The sequence below is a fragment of the Eriocheir sinensis genome, chromosome 13 (genome assembly GCF_024679095.1).
Source record: "Eriocheir sinensis breed Jianghai 21 chromosome 13, ASM2467909v1, whole genome shotgun sequence".
Classification (NCBI taxonomy): Eukaryota; Metazoa; Arthropoda; class Malacostraca; order Decapoda; family Varunidae; genus Eriocheir; species Eriocheir sinensis.
In genome coordinates, this window is record NC_066521.1 from 6181790 (window position 1) to 6207732 (window position 25943).

Consider the following 25943-nt stretch of genomic DNA (forward strand, 5'->3'; position numbering starts at 1 on the left):
ATTTCCCTCCACACCCACTGATATTACTGTGATACCTGTGTCTTGTACGCTGCTATGAATCATTCAGCGAAGTGTCTGCGTTTCACTGACCTGTTTCTCACCTGCTGAACTACTGGCCCAGGTTCGCGCCGCTCCCTCGCGCCTCAACTGCTTGCTCCCACACCGCCGCTCTCTGGTATGTGTTTGGCCCACGAACAAGATATATCGCTATTGACGTGCTATCAGTTATTTGCAATCTGGTAAAGGTATGGTAGTGTTTGTGTTAGAAGTAGTAGTCGTGGCTGATGTTCGTAATAGTAGCAGTGGTAGTAGAAGTAGTAGTAGTAGTAGTAGTGGTAGTAGTAGTAGTTATGATGGTGGCGGTTGTGGTAGTAGGATAGCGGTAATTATCGTATATATATATATATATATATATATATATATATATATATATATATATATATATATATATATATATATATATATATATATATATATATATATGCTTAGTCGGTTAGAGGTATATCAGTAATAGTGTATGTAGTTGTAGCGTATGTAGTAGTATAGGTAGTAGTATATGCAGTGGTACTTGTTGTAGTAATAGTGTTAGTAGTAACATTATTATTATTATTAGTGGTAACAGAAGCAGGAGCAGTAACCCGGCGCGTTATAGATCCAGAAGAAACTCAAACATCGTGAAAGGTATGTTTAATGACGGGCTGGACACCAAGACGACACAGAACGTAGGAAAACCCTGAGTTGCTATCGATTAGGCGTCAACTGCTGACAAGGGAGACGAAAGGCTCCGCCAGGCTCCTTCTAAAGAAAAACTCCGACTACAAAGGTAAAGAGATGTGAGTAAAAACACCAACAAGGGATAAAAAGATTTGCAGGTAAGTGTGTAAATAAAATAAAAAAAAATAAAAATCCAGACGGTATGCAAGGACACAGATGAAAAACAAAATATAAAGAAAACTTTAAAAGGATAAATAGAAGTGTATGTTTGTGGTGTGGATGAAATACTGTCTTGAATTCCCTCTAAAATCCTTTCATCAAATGTGGAGACGGAAGCTGATACAGACAGATACTAAAACACTACAGACAGGGCTAGAGATCAATATGGCGTTTGTGACAGACTTTAGAACTACTCCAAAAATACTTTCCAATTGGTGTGAAAGGGCACAGACAAAGAAGTTTGTATATAAGAGCCAAAAATAGGGATAAAAAGGAATGTTTTTTTGCGTGGTTACTTTTCAATTGATTATTTAGAATGTCAGTATCTACAATATTATGCAGTAAGAGTTTGTTGTGGGATGTCTTAGCCTATTATGCCTAGAAGTAAAAACTTGGCTTATTACACGGAATGGCTAAGTGAGCAGAGAAGTATCGGTACACAATGTTCAGTACTCAAGAATCCGAAAGAAAATGTTATGCTAAGCTTAAAAAACATCAATGGTGTAGAAGCGTTCAAGTCTCGGAGAAAATAACACACACAAGTGCTTACACCAATTGTGAATTTCAAATTATTTTCGTACTTCCGTCAAGCAGGAATTACATGAATTACGACGTATTGCATAACGAAACCTGAAACAAATTATGACATATAATTTTCGTGCTTCAAGGAAAATTAAATAGTATACTTGAAAATTCAATAACGAGCCACATTCGATAACTTTCCTTGGTGTGAAAAGAAGACTTTATAGCTATTGTGACACATGGAAAATTTATATAGAAAACCGTTAAGAAATTCAATAACGTGTCACATCCGATCATTTTCTTTGAAGTAAATAGAAGACATGAACTTTGAAGCGTTGCCCCGAAGCAATGTGAAGAGCTAAAGACTAAACCGTCCGAGATGTTTACAAGTCATAGTTTCAGCGTTGCGTGTGTGAACAGTGTGGCGTGACAAAGCTAGAAAAAAAGCACTAAACGATCTTTTTCTTCTTGACATTTTTGGGGGGTTGTGGCTTAGGGTAAAATGCCTGATTTTTTAAACGTCTAATTAGTCTTTATTAGCAACGATGTGGCTGATTTGCCTTTTGACCGTTTTTCAGGGCGTGGTTTGTTGGTTTTGTTGAGTTATAATATATTTTCTTTTATGAATGAGTTTGTAATATGTTGACATAACTGTAAGAATCCAAGATTTCTAATTAACTCCGTCCCCCCCAAAAAAATGGAATAAAAAGCCAGCTTAGCTGTTAATGTTAATGAATATTAATGCGACGTTTGAAAAATCTTGCGTGTCCTTTAATCTGTGAAACTCCACCACTTCCAACTAACTCCGTCTCAAAAATGGAATAAAAAAGCCAAAACTAGCCATGTAACAGTTTATAAATACTAATACGACGATTGGATGCTCTTCCTGATGTCACGCGGCGGCACTGGGGTTCGAACTGGCTCTCCCCGGCTCTTTACTTCCACGACTTGACCCTCTAACACACTAAACTACCAAGTCCAACAAAACATTGACTTGAAGAAAAACTAAGTGATCATAATGTTCTGAGCACAATCACACTATATTTTTTGAGAGACCAGGAGCGCTAATCTAGTTTTTGACATGTCAGTTTCGCGAGAAATATTTCCCTCCACACTCTTACATGGCATGCAACTCCGTTTCCATGTTACTCCACCCTGAAAACTCTTCACATAGAGGCGGCAAATCTAACGTCCACCAAATTTCTGTTCATCTTGCAGTTTCAGTCTATCACTATATTATATTTTACCTTAGCACCAGGGCCATGAAACAGGAGAGTTTGGCCAGCCGCGTCACAGGCAACATGTTGTTACCTAAAAAGACAAGCGAAATTCAAATTGATGCTGATGCAATAGTGTTTTTTTGTGCTCTAGGTATCATCAGGACCTCGAAGAAGTACCTAGAGAACACACACACACACACACACACACACACACACACACACACACACAGACACACACACAAACACACACACACAAAATGTATCAGCATTAGTTTGAGTTTCGCGCGGCTCTCTTGGTAACATTATGGCGCCTGTGGTGAGGTTCGCTAGACTCTCCTATTCCCTGGCTCTGCTTGGCACATACGAGTCCCTTAGAAGCACAAGGCCACAACCACCCTCAGGGCCGGAAAAGATTGTGCTTGCAATAAGTTTTATCAAATATCTTGTGTCTTGTGGAGGTGTGACTTGTGGCAATAATTATGAGCTAACAGTGTTGAAAAGTAAAATACACAACATTAACTCTTAGGACGCATAGATTAACCAAACTTTATAGGGTTTTGCAGCTTTTCCAAACTGGTGCTTGCGGCTGTGTGATTCCTAAGGGCTCATACATGTAAAGTGAGGGACAAAAGTCGTGCCGTGAGATGTGAAAACATGAGGCGACAGGCTAAATATGTGGTCCATCTCCAAAATTAACAAATATATGAACCAGATGGCAACTCAAGTCAGTGCTATCAACCGGCCGTGTCTCTTTCTTCTTCTTTTTTCTTTTTCTTTTTCTTCTTCTTCTTCTTCAAAGTTTTTGGAGGGTGATTGATGGACTGCGGAATATACATGTTTATCCTGTCGCCTCAGGTTTTCACGTTTCACGACACGACTTTTGTCGCTCACTGTACCTTTTATAGATCCTATAACTAAATATTTATGCATATTTGAGGCTGTAACGTGAATCATTCCATAGAAAATAGAGTAAAATTCCTTCTTTATCACAGCGACACAAAACCCTGTTCGTAGCATCCTTGTAGTTTGCAGGATCGTGTTACAGAGAACCAACCAATCAAGTGTGCGTGTGTCTACAAAAGATTAAAATTGGTCAGGTGCTGCAAAAAACACGACACGTTGCATAAACTTTAACAGTATTTTGTGATTTAAACTTTTACAGTGATAAATCGTGTTTGACGTGAAAACTGAAGACTCTGAAAGGAAGGAAGCGAAGACAATCTCGAGGACCAAACAAACGATTGCGTAACAACCACGAAGACCTAAAAACACTGAACACCGAAGCGCTATAGACAGTATGTGTAACCAATGCCTATGCCCGCACACACACACACACACACACACACACACACACAATCGAGATAGATAGATGGATGGATAGGTAGATAAAGAGATAGAGAAAAGAGAGAGAGAGAGAGAGAGAGAGAGAGAGAGAGAGAGAGAGAGAGAGAGAGAGAGAAACACATCACAGCTGCCTCGGTATACATCGAGTAATTCTAGGTAGGTAACCATGCATGAAGCTAAAGGAAAGAGAAACAATATCACAAATACAACTCTTGAGCATACTGGGTAAGGCTATATGCAGCACAGATTCTTATGCATCGTACTGTCCTAGCGGCTAAATACGTGTGTCTCCACCGTCACCATCGTAAAACACTAACAGGAATACTCTGTTTAAAATACCTCCCCACAAATAAGACCCTCTCTTCCAACTCATCAACCAGCAATAACTTTTAGCCTTTCCTAACATCCACCAGTAATATGCAGCTTGAGTTGGAGAGGAGGCGTGACCTTTGGCCCCGTCCACCAATCACTGGCAGCCTGAGTCGGAGAGGTGGCGTGACTTGCTTGTGGATTGGTAATGATCTTCACTTCTTCGGGAAGGGGGAGGTGCTTATCTGCCGAGTTGGTTTAAACAAAGTGTACAATAGCGGAGGTAAATCTACAGACATGTCCAACTTACATATTTACACACACAAAATGTTTAAAACGTGATTACAGTTGCCGTACGAACAATAAATGCTATTATTAAGTTCCTGTTGAAATCAAATAATAATTGTACATGCAGCTAATGTTTGTGTAAATGATAATGTTATTTATTTATCTCCCAACTATGTTATTAAATGGATATTTTGGCAAATGTCATGTATAACTGTATTATGGCTTAGCACTTATGAAAATACTTGTACGTGTTGATAGCTTTCCAAAATATTTCCATCATACATATATAAATTTGGAAATATAAGTAGATATAAAGTTAAGATGATTATCAATCTAAAAGTGAAATACACTTCCATTCTACGCGTTATTATAAATATCAACAACCTTATGAAATTCGCATGATAAAGCCATATAAACACGGGGGACATGAGATGAAGAAATGATAACAACAACCCAGGGATCATCAATACTGCACTGGGGGGCGCCGTGAGCAGACCGGGAACACTGCAAGGAGTGACGGCAGAAATGACACCGATACAATGACTTACGAAACGTGTCACCCACTATGAAATAAAGTGAACGTGATAAAAATGTGTTGAATTTAAAAAATATATATATAATTTTTACTGTACGTGATGCTTTTCCCTATATCAGAAAAGTTTTATTTAAATAATTTTCATATACATATCAAAGCCATGAATTCACGATGATGTAATATGATCCAGTAGTAGATAACCACAATTCTTAAATATTACAAAAACAAATGATATTAGAGTTCTTAAAGTTTGCATACTGATAACCATTTAATTATAAATCATTGTGTTTCTTTGGCTTAATTTTTTTTTTTTGTTATTTTTCCTCCAGAAGGTCTGCCAGTCAAGAACCTCAAAGCTTAAGTAATTCATTAGCGATATTAATGCGTCAAAAGCGCTTCGAAACTATCATTGGTCGATTTTTAACAAAACAAGAATGATGCAATTTAACCTAATTTGAATTATGCTGCGACTCACAGTTTCAGCTCTACTTTACAATCAAAACATTTTACCCCCATATTATTAATGAGCAAATTATTTTTTTTAGCAGCATGCAATTTTATAATTTTCTATGGAAAAATTTTCCTCGTTAAAACTATGTGATTCTCAATAACTTATGATGCACCGTAACATCTTTAAGAGACGCCAGCCATGCTTCTCCAATACCGAGACGAAGCTAAACAAAAAATAAAGATTATGCTATGTCATAACTTTATGTTCAGGCACACAACACACTCACTCGGCTCATACTTGGTACGACTGTAGAGGTAGTGTTTTTTTATTGTAGTAGTAACAGTAGTAGTAGTAGTAGTAGTAGTAGTAGTAGTAGTAGTAGTAGTAGTAGTAGTAGTAGTAGTAGTAGTAGTAGTAGTAGTAGTAGTAGTAGCAGTAGTAGTAGTAGTAGTAGTAGTAGTAGTAGACACAGTAGTGATGTAAAGAATTTCAGGTTAGTAAATAAATAAACCAAAATTTGAACACACACACACACACACACACACACACACACACACACACACACACACACACACACACATTTCAAAACTCAAACTCAACTCACACTAAAGTTACAAGGCCATGAAAACTTCTTACGCTTTGTACACGCCCAAGACCAAGACCAAGACCAGGACACGCGCACCACCCTCTCACAACACGTCCGCCTCCATTATGCTCTCGTCCTGCTCCACGTCCCTGTTCAAGTAGCCGCCGACGAGGGATTCAAGACGGTGGGCAGCGACTCCTCGAGGCTCCGCGACTTTGGCCACCATATCGCACTCCATCAGCTTCTGTCCCGCCTTGATCGGCTGCGCTGCCACCAGTGTTTTGCCGAGCTATGAGGAGGAGGAAGAACCATATTGGAAGTGACTAGGAATTACTCTCTCTCTCTTATTTTAAGCTACGTAAGAGAAGTAGTAATCATATTGAATGAGAAATGGTGGAGTTAAGGTGAAGGAATATGCTCTGAATCGTCTAGGGCTGAATATTTTGTACATTTCATATACACTTGCTAAATATTTCTATTTCCATTTTTCACAAACCTCCTGATCACAGCCTTACCTTCCTGTGGCACACGTCCTCGCTGGGCTGGAATGCCTTGAGAGGGCTTCCCAGGGCTGCCTCAACGCATCTAATGGCGTTGACCAATTCTCGCAGGTCGTGGGGCTCCAAGGAACACGCGTGGTCACTCCCCTTCCAGTTTTTGTTGAGGGTCAAGTGACGCTCCACCACCTGATGATTGAGAGAAATTACACTTAGAGGTTTACAGTTGCTATAGAAACGTTATATGGTTGAAATATATTTTGGAACCACCTGTTGACAGAAGAATATGGTCCTGGGGAAATATTTTAGTTGCTTTGATATGTGATGTTGCTACGAGTTGTATCTTTACCATCTGAGTATACAAGGTGGTGACACTGGGGTCTAAAATTGTGCAGAAACGTTATAAAGTTATTATTTAGACCACCTGTTGACAGAGGGACATGATGCTGGGGGAGGATTTTAGTTGCATGGAAGCATGATATTGTTTTTTTATACGTCTAGGCCTAAAGCGCCGGTAGGCTTGATTGAGGGGCCTGGATGGTAGTCGGCCCCAGCCCGTATTGGCGCAGGCAAGTGTTTATAGTGGCGCCATCTTCTCTTGGCTCATGCTACCCCCCGGAACTCGTTCTTGATTCACTTGGACGGTTTCCTCTAGAGTCCGGGTTGATGGGTGGTCTTCAGGACAGCATGTGGGTAGTTTTAAGCCACTCGGCGGTGACTGAAAAATCCGAGGTGGTAGCGTGGGGATTCGAACCCGTGTCGTCCATCACACGGTGAATGTGGGCCCAGCACGCTACCACTCAGCCACCGCCTACGAGTTATATTTAGACCACATCAGAACAGAAGGAGGTGATGATGGGGTTTGAAGCTGCCTAAAAATGTGGATATTTTGCGAGCTATTTTTCGAGACCCTGAAGACGGAAGGAAGTGATTCAAGTGACGTTGTCGATTCATATTGCTTAGAAACGAGATATTGTTGCAAGGTATTTTTAGAACATCTGAGATTAGGAGAAGCAGGAGGTTTAAAGTTGCTTGGAATATTGTTGCGATATATGTTTCGAGCAACTGAGGACTGTGAGGTGACTGACTCTCTGGGTTTTAATTGGTTTAAAATCAAACTAACTGAAGAAGATTACCAGTGACAAAATTTGCGAGGCGCCTTACCCTTGCTCCCCTGGCGACAGCCGCAATGGTGACGTAGATGCCGAGCTCGTGCCCGGAGTAGCCGATGTGGGCGTGCGGGAACATCTGCGCATAGGTGTCCAGGACGCGGAGGTGCACTTGGTCGGGGGGCGTGGGGTAGGCGGAGGTGCACTGCAGGATGACCAGGGGGGCGGGGGGGTCGGTGAGGGCCTCGTACACCTGAGACACCCAGCCAATATCTGACATACCTGTGTGTGCCGAGACAGTGTGTATGCTGCCCAGGGAAAGGCCTCTCAAAGCCTACATTACGATAGGCCTACTCTTACATCTACTGCGCCTTCTCCATCGCCTTCTTCATTTCTTGTATCTCCTTCTGCGCCTTCTTTACATCCTCTTTCTACATCTACATTTTTTTTTCTCATCCTAAACTAACTCTTCATTCTTACTGTCATGGCCTATCTTTTAATATCACTTCCTCCACCTTCACTGCTTCTCTCCTTCCTCCTGCTCCTTCTCCACTTTCTCCTGTTTTTATCTTTTCTTCCTTCTCCTGCTTCGATAACCTTTCCTCTTTATAGACCAACCCCTTAATCTTCTAATACTTTCCTAATCTCCTTTACCTAGTTTCGTTCCCTTATTCTCTTGCTACACTTTCTCCACCTTCTTTTCCTTTATCATCACATTTAACTTTTCCTCCTCCTACACTAACTCCTCACGGCCCATTTCAATAATTTCTCCCTGTTCCTATTTTCCTCTTATATCTCCACTTTCTCCGCTTCCTTAATCTTTTCTTAATCTTTCTCCATCTATATTTTTTCCTCTTGCAACATTATATCCTTCTCAATCTTCTTCTTACGACTTGTCTATTGATATTTTAACCTCCTTCACCTACTTTCCTTCCCCTATTTTCCTCCTTCGTCTCCACTTTCTTCGCATCCTTTATCTTTTCTTCACCTTTCTACATCTCTAAATTTTCCTCCCCCTACACTAACTTCTTCTTTTTCTTCTCATGGCCTATCTTCTAATATCACCTTCTCCTACACCTCTTTCGCCTACTTCTACGTCCCTGTTTTCCTTACGCATCTTTTTTTCATCCTTCTACATCAATAACTTTTCCCTCCCCTACACTAACTCTCTCTTAATCTTCTCCTGCCGGCCGATCTTAGAATATGTTAACCTCCTACACCTTCACCCTCTCCTGCACTTCACTCTACGCTCCACTTTCTCCTCCTCCTACGCCTCACATATTCGCGTCTTGCTTTCCACATCACACAGCAACTAACACGAGATATTAGTTTTTTTTTAGTCAGTACAGTATAATTAACAGATTAGAGGGTAAATACTTAGCTTTGAAAGTATTATTAACAAAAAATGCTGATATTATGTTCATTGAAATAATTACATGGGATAAGCTACAGGCAGTTATTTAAGTTACTAATAAATTTGTATCCTGAAGCTCTCGCATATTATTCTTTGCATTATAATTACATATATTTCCTTAGCAATTACTGTGAAATATAGTTAACACACTGCCAGGTCGGATAATTTATTCATGGTAATGCTGGGTCGTTACGAATATCAATTAAGCTGCAAATAACAGAGTAGCGAAACGTATTAGTGCCATTACTTTTAATTACCTGGTGGGGACACGGCTATTTCTGTCTGGGAATTACGTATAGCCTCAAGGTCTGCGTGTGTGTGTGTGTGTGTGTGTGGGCGAGACATATAACACGTTTAATCCTACCAAACATATGTATAACTCTCTCCCAGCACACACACACACACACACACACACACACACACACACACACATTAAGTACTTAACGCTAGCTACTAGAAACTGTAGGCATATATACAGTACTTAACTATCAACAGGTGTTTAAAGCGTAAAGTCTGTCGGTAAATGTGTGTGTGTGTGTGTGTGTGTGTGTAAAGTATGTACGGTTAACGAGTGTGTATGTGCGAGAGCAAAGTGAGTAAAGAGTTATCAATCAATCAGTCAGTGGGGCATACGCCGGGGGGGAGCGTCGCCTCAACCACTCGACGACGACAAGCCCGGGGGTCCTTTCCCAACCCGAGTACCTCCCGGCAAGATCTATCGACTTGCTCAAAAAACGAACTCCGTAGGCGTCCCCTTGGCCTCCTCCACTCACTCAATAAGCAGGATCAGCTTCAGGGTAACGTGCCACGTGCTCGTATAGCCGGAGTTGGCGTTGACGGTCTATGCAGGTAATACGTATATGTCTAATCAATCTCACGGAGTAGTCACCGGTTTGACACAAAGTCATTCCAGAGATATCCCATGATTCTGCGAAGACATTTATTACCAAAGGCGTCAATCTGCCTCTCAAAGTCCCCATTTAGTATCCATGTCTCACAACCATATAGTTAGACGGTGAGTACAAGGAACTTGAAGACAACGCCATTTACTCGTGTTGAGAGAGTCTATAACACCGTGGGCCAAGCCAATCCACCGTAGGACTTCCTGGCTAGACTCATCTTTGTTATGAACTACGCTACCAAGATCCGTGAAACTTTCTGAGATCTCAACGCCCTCGCCACCGCATGAACAGACTGTACTGTTTCATCTAGCAAGCCTCCAAACACCTGTAACTTGGTCTTGGCCCAGGAGACCTGAAATCCCAAGGGCTTCGCCTCCTCGTGCAGTGCCTCGAGAGCCATCACGAAAACCTCCAGGATTACTGCATCATCGGCAAAAACAAGGTTAGTGACCCTGGTATTGCCAATGGATGCTCTGCAATAACTCTGGTCCACAACTCTGCCCAGCACCCAGTCCATACAAGTGTTGAAAAGCGATGGGGCAAGGACACAGTCCTGCCTCACTCCCGCATTCACGGGAAAGAAACTGGACACCCCCCCCCCACACATACACTTCACAGCAATCTCTGTCCCAGAATACAGGCCAGTCAGCAAACCAATAGTCCACGCAGGAATCCCGCGGAGTCGCAGAAGATCACAGAGTGCCTCGCGATGCACGGGATCAAATGCCTTCTTGAGATCGATATAGGCTGCAAGCATCCCCTGTCGAAACTCACGTCGGCGCTCCACCAGTACGTGAAGCGCTAGGATACGGTCAGTTGTTGACTTACCAGGCGTGAACCCAGACTATTCAGGTCTCTTCATCTTTAGCAGGTGGCTGCGAATTCACATCAGCAACAGGTGGGCAAGCACCTTGCCTGACACACTGAGCAGTGTAATACCACGGTAGTTGTTGCAGTCCTGTCGGTCCCCTTTCCCTTTCCAGATAGGGACGACCAGCCCCTTCTTCCAGTCATGAGGAAAGGTACCGGATTGCCATACGGCATTCAAGACCGCATGCAACCCGCTGATCATGGCCTCACCTCCAGCTTTGAGCAGCTCCGCACTGATGTTACAGGTGCCAGGTGCCTTTCCACCCCTAAACTTTGCCACAGCCTCTCTGATCTCGCCCAGAGAAGGTGGGCTTTCGTCAATGGGTGGATCAGCATCCGCCACCTGCAACCCAGGAACTGGAAGCCGCCCACGTGGAGGGTCCGCCATGTACAGCTGCTTAAAATACTCAGCCTAACGAGCCCTCTGCTTATCCGTGTCCGATACGAGGCAGCCATTAGCTGTTCGGATAGCGCTCACCTGAGAGGGAGACTTAGAGCGGAGCTTATTCAGGGCTCGGTAAGCAGGTTGGAGGTCATTCGCATATAAATGTCCCTCGACTTCTTCAGCGAGACCCTGACATACCTCTCCCTGTCTCTCCTCAGTAGAACTCTAGTCCTACGCTACAGAGCCCTGTATTCGTCCTGATTCCCATTAAGTCTGGCAGCTCGACTCTCCTCAATATTCTCCAGCGTCTCCACCGAGGCATAGCCACTCCTAGATCTTGGGCGCTCTCCAATGCACTCCTTGGCAACTTGCAGAGTCTCACCTTTGACGGTATCTCACAATTCTACAGGGTCCTCCAGGGTGCCGAGCACATCGAACCGATTTGAGACTGTCACTGCATACTCCTGAGCATATGCCAGGTCCTTCAACCTATCGAGATGGAACGCAGTATTGTTGCATCTCGGGATTCTTCTTGACCTGACATGAAGCTTGAGTGTTGCAACAGCAAGCCTATGGTCAGTTGCAAAGAACTCAGCACTCCGGTAAACCCTGCAGTTCTGAAGAATCCTCCAATGAGTACTTACGAGTATGTGATAAATCTCCTTAATTACCCCTCCGGCATCGCTATACCAAGTCCAGCGGTGTAGCTCTGGTCTCTGGTACCAGGAACCCCCAATTCTCAACCTTCTGGATTTTGCAAAATCCAGGAGGAGAGAGCTGTTGATATTCCTGGTAACAGAACTATGGGGACCAACACATAGCTCGTAGCCAACCCTGTCAGTGCCAGTAGTTGCACTGAAGTCGCCCAGGACAATGAGTGTGTCCCGGGGAGGGCACTGGTCTAATACGTTGTCGAGTTTGGCGTGTGCTTCAGCCTCACTCGCATTATATGCTCATCAACCGGAGCAACCTCAATCACAAATGGCAGCAGATGGCTGGAGATGCCCATAGTTACCCCCTTTAGATGGAGGCCATTGCAAATGCCGGACCAGTAGAAGGTGTGCCCCCCCTTAGGCTGCGGCCATACAGGGAGCCAGAGCATGAGCGAGAGCGGCAAGGCGAGTTTCTGTGGCCACACGAAAAACTTATTTGGCGTTTTATGAAAAATCTCATCATCATCATCATCTCATCATCGTGTTCAGGAGGCTTTTCTCCATAAGATGGAATTGCTTATTTTAGTACTCATTTCACAGCCGCTACAAATGGTTGCTCTATGTAAAATGTATTATAAACATTACGGAATGATTCTTTAACTTCAACTCGTCACTATTTATTTAGTTTCTGTTTTATTGAGTTTTCACAAGCGTATTCGAGTTCTGCAATCACTGCTACGTTTAGCAGTGTTAACCAAAATGACCTATCTAGTGTACATAATATAGTAATATAGAAGCATGTCTGTGATGTCACTTTCTGACCGAGCAATCTCGCGCGAGAAAAGTTAACCGTCAACACTTCTCGCTTTCTAGCCTACCAGATCGCTTTTTTGCCATTACCTGCTCGCTGCCAGTGTGGCCACCTCCATTGCTTAACGTATTAAAGTTTCCCGCTCTCACTCGCTTTCTCCCTCCCTGTGTGGCCGCGACCTAACTAATCTCGCCACTGCCAGGCCTTCTCGTCTCAGAGAGTGCCACTATGTCCACCTGTAGTGCACGACTTGCCTGATGGGTGAGCCTCCCATAGCTCACTCTGCGAGGGGGGTACCTCTTTGGCCGACTGGTTAAGGAGTGGCTCTCCCGTCTCGCTGGTCGCGGGTTCGATCTCCCGGCGCCTTCAAAACCTATCCTTGTCTGGATTAATTTCTCGTGTGTTTCGTCACACGCAGAGGTCGTGTGGAAGCGTAGTAAAGAGAAAATTCCGGCATTTCACACCCTCAGCCTTCTGAACTCATTTGCTATAGTCGATAATCGTCCGAGAGGCTCCGGCCGTTCCAGGAGCCCACACGCAGAGCCTTCCGAAGTTAACCCCGGGGCTGGTTCTGCGGGCGGGCGCATCCTCTGCTTCACCCCGGCCACCCCCAATACAAAAAGAGGGGCTAGGCCCTAGGGGGCCCTTCCTCCTTCGAGGTGCAGGGGTCCCTTAGGCTTTGCCCTGCACCCGTCACTGACGGCAGGCTTCCCGGATGCGGATGCATCGTGGAAGCCTGCCGCGCGGTCGGGCCCCCCAACAAGACCGGATCGGGATCGAGGCGCTAGCCTCGACCGCGAGCACTACTTTTTAATTTGTTTCTGGGGTAGGTAGTTTTTTGTGGGGGGAGGGGGGTTCAAACCCCTCCCCCAAACCAGCCCGTATTAGGGCTAGGGACTGGACTGATTGCTCACCATAAGGCAGAGACCCAGGACGCCTGGGAGGATTAATTCCCCGGTTACCCAAAGAAAGAAGCATGAACAGGAGAGAGAGAGAAAAAAGGGGGAAAAACAGCTCGGGGAATTTGAGGACGCTGCATTCCTCATTCAGATAGATCTAGATGAGGAGACGCAAAACAGGTGTGAAAGGGATCAACGAAAGAGACGATTTCGTAGACGAACAGGTGTAAAGGTGGTCATGTAAGGGATTAATTAACGTCAGCTTAACCTTCAACAGAGGAGCATACAAGTCGTGAGTTGTGCAGGATTAACAAGACACCTGTAACACTAATGAACAGGTGCGCCAGGTTAGCGAGCCTCACCTGTGGAGATGACGAGGGGCCTGTTGGAAGTGGAGGCGGTGCGGAGGAGAGGCAGGTTGTGGATGTCACCTGACCCGACCTTGATGAATGGGACGTCGAGGGCGCTGAGAGTGTGGACCGACGGCTGCAGGAGGAGAAGGAGGAGGAGGAGGAGGAGGAGGAAGAGGAGGTGGAGGAGGAGGAGGAGGAGGAGGAGGAAGAGGAGGTGGAGGAGGAGGAGGAGGAGGTGATGGTAATATGGATAGAGGTGAAGGATAAGAAAAAGGTGAGAGTGTGAGAGGAAGAAGCAGAAGGAGGAGAAGAAAAGAAATAAAATAATAATAATAATAATAATAATAATAATAATAATAATAATAATAATAATAATAATAATAATAATAATAATAATAATAATAATAATAATAATAATAATATAAGAAGAAGAAGAAGAAGAAGAAGAAGAAGATGAAGAAGAAGAAGAAGAAGAAGAAGAAGAAGAAGAAGAAGAAGAAGAAGAAAAAGAAGAAGAAGAAGAAGAAGAACATGTGAGTGAAATTGATATTGGAAAATTGTATTATTTAATCATTATTTTAGCAGTTATTCATTATATATCGGGCATGGCTTTGTGCTATTATCTCTCTCTCTCTCTCTCTCTCTCTCTCTCTCTCTCTCTCTCTCTCTCTCTCTCTCTCTCTCTCTCTCTCTCTCTCTCTCTCTCTCTCTCTCTCTCTCTCTCTCTCTCTCTCTCTCTCTCTCTCTCAATCCCTATTTCCCCATCATTCTCTCCATTCTTTCTCCCTTATTTCTTTCCCCTACTCTTTCTTTCATTCTTTTTCTTTCTTTCTCTCTTTTTTCTTTCATCCTTTCTTGCTCTTTACTTCTTTCTTTTTCTTCCTTGTTCTCTCTCTCTCTCTCTCTCTCTCTCTCTCTCTCTCTCTCTCTCTCTCTCTCTCTCTCTCTCACACACACACACACACTCACAATATCCATAGCCGAGGCGGTGAGGGGCATGTCTATGTCCCTCGCGTACTCCTGCAGCTCCCGGAACTGGTTGTAATTAAACTCGAGGTGCTTCTTGTGGTCGCCGTAGGTGTCGCCCCAGGAGTGTTCGGAGTCGTAAGGTCGATTGAGAGCTTGCTTGTTGAATTTGTCTTCGATCGAAGACATCTGGAGCTTGACGCAGTCCGCCCCGCATTCCTGGAAAAAATGGAAGGTGATTAGTTATATTCAATTATTTGTTTATTTGTTTATTCATTCATTTACTTACAACTTTGTTTTTGTTGTTTTTATTTTACTTCTATTATTTTTTTTTTAACTTTATTTCTTTATGTAAAATCAATTGTATTTTCGTTCTTACTCACGAATCAGAAGGCAAGAATTACACACACACACACACACACACACACACACAGTAGTCAAGAATGAGAGAAGTCTGTCTTTCCAATTCTCGGCTCGCTCAGGCCGAAAGTTTTTTTCCGCTGACAAGGAGCATATACTGTCGCCTCTTGAGTAAGGGGTTTGGGTGTGGTGATGATGATGATGATGAGGAGGAGGAGGACGATGGTTTATGAGGTTCCAGCTTTGCTCATAGATATGCTATTAAAAGCAAAAGCTCTCTCCGGGAGGATATCATGAGTCCAGCATGTGATCTGACAGTGAGTGAGTGAATTACACACACACACACACACACCTGTACACATATCCACCTGTGCACCTAACCACACATCTGCTCTCTTTAATATAGGAGAAGTATAATTCTGCAGAAAAGGGAAACATGGAGACATGGATAAGCAGGCAACAGAAAGAAAGCTGGCGCTGCCTGCTTGATTAACTTAATGAATCCGTCGGGCGCGTCAGTTGTAGCAGTCACCGCTCGAATTCCGTCCTCCTTCCCCTCAGTGACATAAGGAAATGGGGCGCTGTAAACACAGACTAAGATTATCAGTGTTTTCATGTTATATGTTCATCGCCAGTACTTGTCTCAATCCGTGTCGCGTCTTTATCGTTAACTTTCCTTGTACCCGTTTACCTTTTCTTAGTGTCTTGTTTATGTCGATGACCTCTGTAAGTTTGTCCAAATAAAGTAACCCTGGCGGATATGACTTTCTCTATCCGTGAACCGATTAGCACTTAGAACACTCGCTACCACCAACACAGTGACCTGTAAGGAACATATCAGAGCACTGGCTCTGTGAACGTACTAAACCGTCCGATTCACTCCTACTGCAGCAAAGTAACGGAGGTGGAGGAAGAGGAGGAGGAGGAGGAGGAGGAGGAGGAGGAATACATAGGAATACATAAGAATACATAGGAAGAACAGACACCAGAAGACCTGGCGGTAAATGGTGAGGGTGTCTGTCTACTACCGCTACTACTAGTAATCTACGTGTGGTAGAACAGGACAGAATGGATGAAGGCTCCTCCCCACCCACCTCTCCCTCCGGCATCGTGCCGGCAGGAAAAAGTTAGAACACCATGTGCTTTTAAGGAAGAAAGGGACATGGAAATTTTACAGTAAAGAAAGAAAAAAGAGGAAATTACTACCCTTAACTTACGCTGCTGGTGACCTAAGCTGTGGGGGAAGTTATTAACACAAAGTCTTCAGGTTGGAGCCGTGCTACAGTATGCCTGAAACATACGAAAATGGTCAGTAAAATCCTATATCTTTGAAGTATTTATCTAATGAGGACTTGAAGCTATTGATACTCTGTGCGCTCACTACTGACGGCGATAGTCTATTTCAGTGATCGACGAGTTTATTACTGAAATACCTTCTGCGCACCAATGTGTTACATCTGTTTCCTTTTAACTTCATACCGTTGCTGCGTGTTATTGTGTTGGGGTCTCTCTCAAATAGACTAGCTGGGTTAGTATTTTCGAGTCAATTAAGGAGTTTGATCACTTCGATTAAGTCCCCTCTTTCCCTTCGTTTTTTTTTTTTTTAAGGAAATCATATCTAAACGCTTTAAACGCTCGTCATACGGCAAGTTACGGAACGCTGGAATTTGTTTGGTTGCTCGTCTCTGTATCTTTTCTAGCAAAACCTGATCTTTGATATAATTCGGTGACCAGAACTGGACGGCGTATTCTAGGTGTGGTCTTACAAATGCTGAATATAATCACTTCATAAGTTCGAGTGATTTAAAATCAAAGTTTCTTGAGATTAATCCTAACATCATATTGGCTTTTTTACTCGCCGCTGTACATTGATCGCTCATTTTAAGAGTGTTACTGATAATGACACCAAGATCTTTTTCTTGTTTTACTTCGCTGAGCTCATGTCCTTGAATCTGATATTTAAAGTTAGGGTTCTTTTCACCTATGTGCATTACTTTACATTTATCTACGTTGAAACACATTTGCCACTTGTCGCTCCAGTCGGCAAGTCTTATTAAATCTGATTGAATATTCTCGCAATTTTTACTGTTCGTTACCGTACCTCCTAATTTGGTGTCGTCGGCGAATTTGGCTACTTTTGATAGTATATCAGTCTTTAAATCGTTCACGTAAATTATGAATAGTGTTGGCCCCATAACCGATCCTTGGGGCACGCCAGTTTTGAAATAAGCCCAACGTGGGGAACTTTATCAAACGCTTTCTGAAAGTCTAGGTAAATTACGTCATATGGGGCACGGGCGTCCCAGCTTGAGTAAACGTCATTTAAGAAAGTTATTAAGTTGGTACTGTAAGGCAAGATCGGTTACTACGAAATCCGTGCTGATTATCAGTTATCAAATCATTTGTTTCGAAGAAAGTGATCATTTTATCCCTAATTATTTTTTCGAATAGTTTAATTAGGACAGTCGTAAGGCTGATAGGACGATAATTACTGGCTTTTTTTTCTTTTTTTTCTTGAGGATCTTTCGTGTGGCACTTTGTCAAAGGCTTTTTGAAAGTCTAGATATATAACATCACTGGGGATATGATTATCCCAGTTTTCATAGATATCTTGGAAGAAATCCAGTAAGTTAGTTAAGCATGAGCGCTTATTCCTGAAACCGTGCTCAGCATCGGAAATTATGCTATTGTCTTCAAGGAACTTAACTCGATCATTTTTCCCGCCACTGAGGTCAAGGTGATTGGTCTGTTGTTTAAGGCCACGCTTTTGTCTCCCTCTTTGTTGATCGCTTCACTTGCTTCCAGTCTTCTAGAACTTTGTTTTATTGTAGTGTCAGATTATAGGTGGCGGTGAGTGGCTTGAGGATTTGTTGCTTAAGGGGGGCGGCTACGGGGTATTATTTTTCGAGGAATAAATTTAAAATCGGATAAATAGAGGTTTTTAGCTCAAAAGGCCCTTGAAACGGTAAACTTCCGTGTGATAGAGTTTGTTTTCGTAAAATTAAAACGCCTCCCTGCTGGAGACCATTTTTAAATGTCCCTCGCTGTTGCGTCTTAGCCAGACACACGCGTCAACATATGCAGCATCATTCAATGCTTGTATATACGTAAAATTGCATTAGAGTATTTTTTTCTCAGTAAATTTTGCCATTTGTGATCTTCATATTCCGCGCGGCCCGCTGAGCTGGGAGGAGGGAGGAAGCGGCGAGCCGCTCGGCACTGCAGCGCCTCACGCGACACAAACGAGCGAGGTGCATTGCAATTTTCCCTCCACTCTAGCCAAAAAACGTCCTTACAAATGATTTTACAAGCACAAGGCAACCAGAAAAAGCTACAAACACTGTTCGAGAGACAGAATTGCCCAGTATGGTCATGCAGGAACACCTTGACCTTCTGACACCCTTACCTTTGATTGATTAAAACTTTTTTATAAAGGGGGACCAGATTCCTTATCATTCTCCAGTAAGTCAACAAGGTACACACAATAATATGTGAAAAGTTCATGCCAATCAGATAAATACAAATGGCAAGACAGGGAGAAATGGAAAAAAAATCTTTAGGAGCCAATATCTCGAAAAGTAGTTTTTTACACTTCAAAAAAATTCACAAAATCGGTAAAACGTCTGACCGACTTTTCTTAGGTATCATTTAAAACTACAACTAAAGGACAAATTTTGACCGCTATAAAATTTCAAAAAATGTCAAAAGAAAACGGGAAAAAGAGTGGAGAAAATTATAAGTGACAAAAAATTGTAATTTTTTTTTTCGAAGACAAAACAAAAAATCAAAAATTTTCTAGCTGGGAAATGTAGATAGGTAAACAAAGTTTCTGTGATATTTTTTTCAACGAGGTTAACTGAAAGATAAGGTCTGTGAAACAAAACAAAACAAAAAAAAATACACTTTGTTTGAGTCTCTTCTAAACTTCACCCGAATTTAGTGAAATTCACAGAATATCTTACATTTACACCAACAAACAACATACGAAGATTTCAAGGCTATTGGACGTACCATATGCGCAGGAGGACCTCCCGTAGCCGCCCCCTTTAAGTTCCTTGAGCAGCCTGGGTGACAAGTCATCGGGTCCGGTGGACTTGTTTGTCTCGAGTTTATCTAGGTACTTTTTCACATCCCGTTCGCCTATTGTGCCAGTTTCAAGGGGTGTGATTCCGATCGGTGGGGTAGGGCTCTTGGGTACGGACTAGGTGTTCTCGACCGTGAACACAGACGCGAAGTTTTTGTTTAGGATTTCGACCATTTGTCTGCTGTCCTGGGTTAGTACGTCACTTTCATCTTTTAGGGGACCGATATTGCTTTTTGTCTTCTTTTTGGTTCTTATATACGTGAAAACCTTTTTCGGGTTGGACTTGGCTTCGCGTGCAATTTGCTTTTCATAGTCGCGTTTATACTGTCCAGTGAGAGTTCTGCAAGCTCTGAGGCTTTGATGGTACTGTTCGCGTGCCTCGTCAGTGCTGTTTTCCTTTAGCAAGTTGTATTTTCTCTTCTTTAAATTATTCGCCCGTCGAACTTGGGTAGTCATCCATGGTGGGTTTATGGCATTATTTGTTCTCCTAGTTTTCACGGGAACAGTTGTTCTCTCTACCTCTAGGAGTTTGTTCTTGAAGCCGTTCCACAGGAGTGAAGTTCATGGGTTCCCAAGTTGTCTGGGTTAGCAGCTCACGAGCGAGATTAAATTGGCTCTTTTGTAGTTTGGAACTCTTTTGTAAGGAAAAGGAGGAGCCAAATAATAATAATAATGGTAATAATAATTATAATAATAATAATAATAATAATAATAATAATAATAATAATAATAATAATAATAATAATAATAATAATAATAATAATAATAATAATAATAATAATAATAATAATTATAATAATAATAACAATAATAGTAAGAAGTAGTAGCAGTAGCAGCAATAGTAGTAGTAGTAGTAGTAGTAGTAGTAGTAGTAGTGGTACTAGTAGAGGCAGTAGGAGTAGCAGCAGAGTAGTAATAGTTGTAGCAGCAGCCAAGAAAATGAACAAGAACCAAGAGCAACGACAGCATGAACAAGAACACGAGCAATCACAAGGACAGAAGTAACACCGGTGCATAACTCTACGTGTTCTGCTCTCCGCGTCCTGCGCATCACTCTGCGGTCCATATTGTTAAACGCATCGCGTTCCCATTAAGACTGTTTCCCAAGGGCACAGTGAAGATTATCCGGGTTTTCCTGCGTTATTTTCCTGTTCAAGATGTAGAAGTCGTGGTAAACTATCACTAGGATCGCAAGACAGTCCATGAAAATCCGAACAACTACTACAATGGGCTTTTCAAACAGGCGAACTGAGGTGGCGGACCCATATTCTCAGACGCCTCCGCCTCTCATAACAAATATTTCCAAAGTCCACTGAGGAGATTAGTCGTGTTCTCAGGAGTGTTTTTCGCATTCATGGTGCAGAACCCTTGGCACACTCTCACTAGCCTCATAAAACTACCCATGAAAACACCCACAAGCTGTATACGAAGGCCTTACGTAGGTGTGTAAGCCCGAAATGTTTAAGAATACGGCCCTCGATACGGTTAAGAATACGGGCTTACGTGTCCTGCCCTCCGTATCCTCACCTTGGCCCTGCGGATGAGTGTCTTGGCGATGTCGATGTCCCCCTGGTGGTTTTGTCCGATCTCCGCGATGACGAAACACGGCTGTCCTTCCCCGATGTAGCGGCCGGGCACCAGCTCCAGGGGCTCCATGTCCTGGGGGAGAGGGGGAGTACTCATGAGGCCTGGCGTGTGTGTACCGGGATGAGTTACGGTATGGGTTGTATGAGTGATAGTGTGTGTATACGGGAATGAGTTAGGGTTTAGTGGTATAAAGGATAGTTTGTGGCGTGTATGGTAGTGAATTAGGGTTTTATATGCGTGATGAGATACGGTTTAGTGTTATGAAGAATGGTTTGTGGTTTGTATTACGGTAAAGAGTAAGGGTTTAGTTGCATGCGTGATGGTATGTATTTTGTCTCTATCTATATCTGTGCACGTATTAAAAGAAAGAAGTGTAGTGTGGATGTTAAGATTTAAAAGGTAATTTTTGGCTCTGAAAGTTACTACTGCTGCTGCTACTACGTCTTCTGCTACTGCTACAACAACAACTACTACTACTACTACTACTACTACTACTACTACTACTACTACTACTACTACTACTACTACTACTACTACTACTACTACTGATGATGATACTCCTCCTCCTCCTCCTCCTCCTCCTCCTACTACTACTACTACTGCTACTACTACTACTACTACTATTATTACTATTACCACTACTACTATTACCACTACTACTACTGCTACCCCTACTACTACTACTACTGTCGGTAAGAGAGAGAGAGAGAGAGAGAGAGAGAGAGAGAGAGAGAGAGAGAGAGAGAGAGAGAGAGAGAGTGCATAATAATCGTGATATATTGGAATTCATAACCACCAACACCACCAGCACCTCCACTACCATCATCACCACCACCACCACCACCACCACTACCACCACCACCAGCACATTGCTATAATCAATACCACTTCTCTCATAGCCACGCCTGCACACCCACACACCCACACACATACCCACACACACACTACCACCCACCCACACCCACACCCACCCGCACCCACACATTATAACAACCTAGTCCTGTTAACTCTACTTCTATATATTTCCATCTACACGTCCCTCCTGCCGCCATATTGGTACACCCCCTGAAGTCATTATTCTGTAGCCACGCCCATAGCTGTCCTGCCACGCCCATCGCCATCTTACCCCACCCATTCATGCACTAGAATCTGACTATAGCCCGTTAAACCATCATCATCCTTCCGCCATATTACCACACCCACGTAGGCTTCAATTACCTCGTTTGAATCACTTTAATACAACGGAACATGAAGGTAGATAGAGGAGAACATGATAAGAAAGCCTTGGGAGTACAAAAGACATGAAGGAAAACATAGATACAATGAAATAAAGACGATTATGAAAGCAACAACTGGTTTCGTCTATTTAAGTGTTTGCCGTAATGCTAGACGTTGCAGGAGAGGAGGAGGAGGAGGTGGAGGAAGAGGAGGAGGGAGCGGGGGAATAAGACCGTGACGGAGGGTGGGTGGGGGTGGGTTATGATGGTGATGATAATGCAGTAGAAGGGGTAAAAGGATACGCCCACCACCACCACCACCACCACCATCATCACCACCACCACCACCAGAACAATACAAGCACCTCACTATCTTCCCAAATCCCCTTCTTTTACTCTTTCCTCCTCTTTGTGGTAGTTTATTCCTCCTGCGACTCAAGGAGAAGGAGATACGTAGACTTGCCCAGCACTGCACGTTGATGGTTCTTGCAGTAACGAGAGATTTCCTTGCATTTCTTAGCCTCAGCGGCGGGGAGAACGCATTACAGAAGGGGATAAACGGGTCTTTTCTCACCTCTTTAGTCTCTTTTCCCGTACTCTTGGCTCGAATGTGGCTTGGGCTGTGACGCGGGGAGGAGAACAATGGTGTAGGGGCCGGGGAAAGGGCGGAATGGAGGGAGAAAAGCGTAGAACTGACCTGCGGGTGTCCCTGTTTTGTTTACATGAACGAGCTGGCAGCCTCCGCGCAGGACCTCAGACACTCTTGCGCCACGGATGCTCAACCCGGTTCTCACTTATCTCCTTAATTTTATCGCCCCACGCCCTCATGCACCGATTCCTACGCGTCCTGCAGTATATTTGATCTTCCATGCGCATAATCTGACTTATGGAATGCGCGGGGAAGGCTCAGGAGGAGAGTATAGGTACTTATAAAGGAGGTTTGTAGGTTCACATTGATCTTCGTTTAGTGCGATGAGGCGCCGCTCGGCCCAGCTGGCGCGGCTGTTCTCTCTCAGTGGTGACTCGGTGTTGCATGTGCGAATTTCTCCGTTTTGGTGACTCCTGAGCCTCTTGGTGAGTTTGTGGACACAGGGAAAGGTCTCTAGGGTTTTGTTTCTCTCCCGTCAGAGGCTGTTGAATTGTATCTTGCGTGTATGAGAGAAACAGAGCGCTAGACATGGTAGTGGCTCCAGGCAAGGGTGGGAAAGGCTCAGTCTGTCTCTTAAAGGGGTTTTGTTTTCTGCTCTCTCTGGTTGTTTTGGTGGCCGGTGATGCACGGGACTGTCAGCACGCCCTGCCTCCTCAGCCCGAAGTCCATCATCTATCACTATTAGGCCCCAGTATACCATGTCAATTGCTTATATCGGAGAAATAATGAACAAGAACTGCTACCAGATTTTTTTTTACAAGCTCTTTATTTGTTATTCTTTTCTCCTTGATGATAAGGCTGATAATTGCGTTTCTGTGATTTTCAACCATAGGAGAAGGTGTTAAATAGGGGTATAATGGCTTAATTATGGAGAGGTGTTGTTTATATATATTTGTCACGTGATCCTTGCTGGTTTAGCTTTAATAATCCGATTCTGATGTCCCTTTAGGATCTGAGTCTTATTTTCTTTTCCATTTCTCTTGCTCGTCTTCAACTGTCTTATCCTCTCAATCTTCTTCGTTCTCTTCCTCCTCCTCCTCTTCCTCTTCGTTCTCTTCCCCCTCTTCCTTCTCCTCTTCCTCCTCCTCCTCTTCCTTCTTCACTTGCCTCTAATTTCTCTCGTTTCTCTCCTCTTCGTCGTCTCTTTCATCTTCTCTTCCTTAAGTCATACTTCTCTTCCTTCCTCCTCCTGCTCCTCCTCCTCCACTACTTTTCAATTTATCTTTTTTTTTTGTATTTTCTTTCTTCTGAATCATCCTCGTCCTCTCTCTTCTGATTTTTCTTTACTTTTCTCTCTCTTTTTAATATTTACCTTCCTCATCTTCCTCATCCTCCTCTCCTCCTCATATGTTTCTCCTGCACCTCTACACTTATTTTGCTTACTTTTTCTTCCTCTCCTTCATCCTCTCTCTCGTCCTTCACCTCTTCCGCATTTTTTCCTCCCCTTCGTATATGAATTTGCAAGAGACAAATAGAACTAATTATAGTCTGGTTTAATTATGCGCTTAAAGTAGCTCATCCTTCTTTCTTTCAGGAGCGTGTGTGAGTGAAAGAAAAAAGAGAGAAAGAGAAAGAGTGTGAGAGTGAGAGAGAGGCAAGCAGGGTGGGGAGAATGAGCGGGCGTGGTAGGATGTAGACACCACTCCCCCCTCTCTCTCCACTCTCCTCCCGTCCCCCTCTCCTCCTCCTCTCCTCTTAGCCCTCTACACACACTCCACCACTTCCTCCCCCTCCGTCAAAGCCCACGAAAGGTAAGTGAATGTTTTAATTAGTGGGTCATTTATTTACCTGTTGTTGTTTGTTGACGTTGTTTTGTTTCTGTTTTTGTGTTTGTTTTTGTTTTTGTTTTGTTGGTGGTGTTGGTGGTGGTGGTTACTCCGACTACTACTACTGCTGCTACTACTACTACTACTTCTACTACCACTGCTATTACTACTGCTGTTCTTTTTATACGGTTATAGATTGTTATGCCATTCTTCTCTCTCTCTCTCTCTCTCTCTCTCTCTCTCTCTCTCTCTCTCTCTCTCTCTCTCTCTCTCTCTCTCTGTTTTCCAATGACACTAAGGCCATTCTTAGATATTTCGGGGCTTATACACCCACATTTGATAAGACTGTCGTAGAGGCTGTTGTTAGTATTTCCATGGGTAATTTTATGAACCTTTTGATAGTTTGACAAGACTTTGAACAATGAATGAAAGGAAAACACTCATGAGAATCCGACTGGTCTCCTTTGTGGTCTTTGAAAATATTTGTTGTGAGAGCCGAAATCGTCTGAGATTTTTTTTTTTTACAGCTAAAGAAACAGCTCAAGGGCAACAAAAAAAAGGTGTAAAGAAAGAGCCCGCTAATCGCTGTTCCTACAGAGACAAAAGTTATGAGCGGCCACAAGAGAGGTCAATTTCGGGAGGAGCGGTGTCTTGATACACTCCTCTTGAAAGAATTCAAGTCAAAGGCAGGAGGAAATATAGACGAAGGAAGACTGCTCCAGAGTTTACCAGTGTAAGGGATGAAAGAATGAAGATGCTGGTTAACTCTTGCATAAGGGGTTTGGACAGTATAGGGATGAGCATAAGTAGAAAGTTGTGTGCAGCAGGGCCGCGGGAGGAGGGGAGGCATGCAGCTAGCATGTTCAGAAGAGCAATCAGCATGAAAATATCGATAGAAGATAGAAAGAAAGGCAACAGGCGGCGGACTTTAAGAGATAGAAGACTTTCAGTATGAGGAGGAGAGCTGATGAGACGAAGAGCCTTAGAGTCCACTCTGTCCCCGAGAACTGTGTGAATGGAGCCCCTCCACACATGAGATGCATACTCCATACGAAGGCGGACAAGGCCCCTGTAAATGGATAGCAACTGTGCTGGGGAGAAGAACTGGCGGAGACGGTACAGAACGCCCAGCCTCGAGGAAGCTGATTTAGTAAGAAAAGAGATATGAAGTTTCCAGTTGAGATTTTGAGTTAAGGATAGACCGAGGATGTTTAGTGTTGAAGAAGATGAGAG

The 25943-nt window shown here is 43.3% G+C and overlaps 1 protein-coding gene across 3 annotated transcripts; it reads right to left on the reverse strand.

The window, feature by feature from the left end:
* Positions 1-496: 496 nt before the first annotated feature.
* Positions 497-23340, reverse strand: LOC126997930 (sialic acid synthase-like). 3 transcript variants are annotated; one of them, XR_007752505.1, is made up of 8 exons: positions 22993-23340; positions 21019-21150; positions 15051-15266; positions 14091-14214; positions 7850-8076; positions 6704-6874; positions 6239-6477; positions 497-4573 (listed from the first exon to the last, which is right to left on the reverse strand). XR_007752505.1 is itself a non-coding variant. In XM_050859179.1 (7 exons), exons 2-7 carry the CDS (start codon positions 21145-21147, stop codon positions 6292-6294), a joined length of 1053 nt encoding a protein of 350 aa, XP_050715136.1. In that variant the 5' UTR covers positions 21148-21150; positions 22870-23340; the 3' UTR covers positions 497-6291. The 3 variants fall into 3 exon arrangements, 2 of the variants coding, with proteins under 2 accessions (XP_050715136.1, XP_050715135.1); XM_050859179.1 differs by having other exon boundaries at positions 497-6477; positions 22870-23340; XM_050859178.1 differs by having other exon boundaries at positions 497-6477; positions 22993-23339.
* Positions 23341-25943: the final 2603 nt, after the last annotated feature.

Bases quoted from the DNA above. Each gene is read 5' to 3' on its own strand.
- LOC126997930 (XM_050859179.1), bottom strand. From the start codon at position 21,147: ATGGAGCCCCTGGAGCTGGTGCCCGGCCGCTACATCGGGGAAGGACAG. The intron at 8,077-14,090 runs GTGAGGCTCGCT...CGGCACACACAG, and splicing joins GCCCCTCGTCATCTCCACAG to GTATGTCAGATATTGGCTGG. The intron at 6,875-7,849 runs GTAAGGCGCCTC...CTCAATCATCAG, and splicing joins CTGTCGCCAGGGGAGCAAGG to GTGGTGGAGCGTCACTTGAC.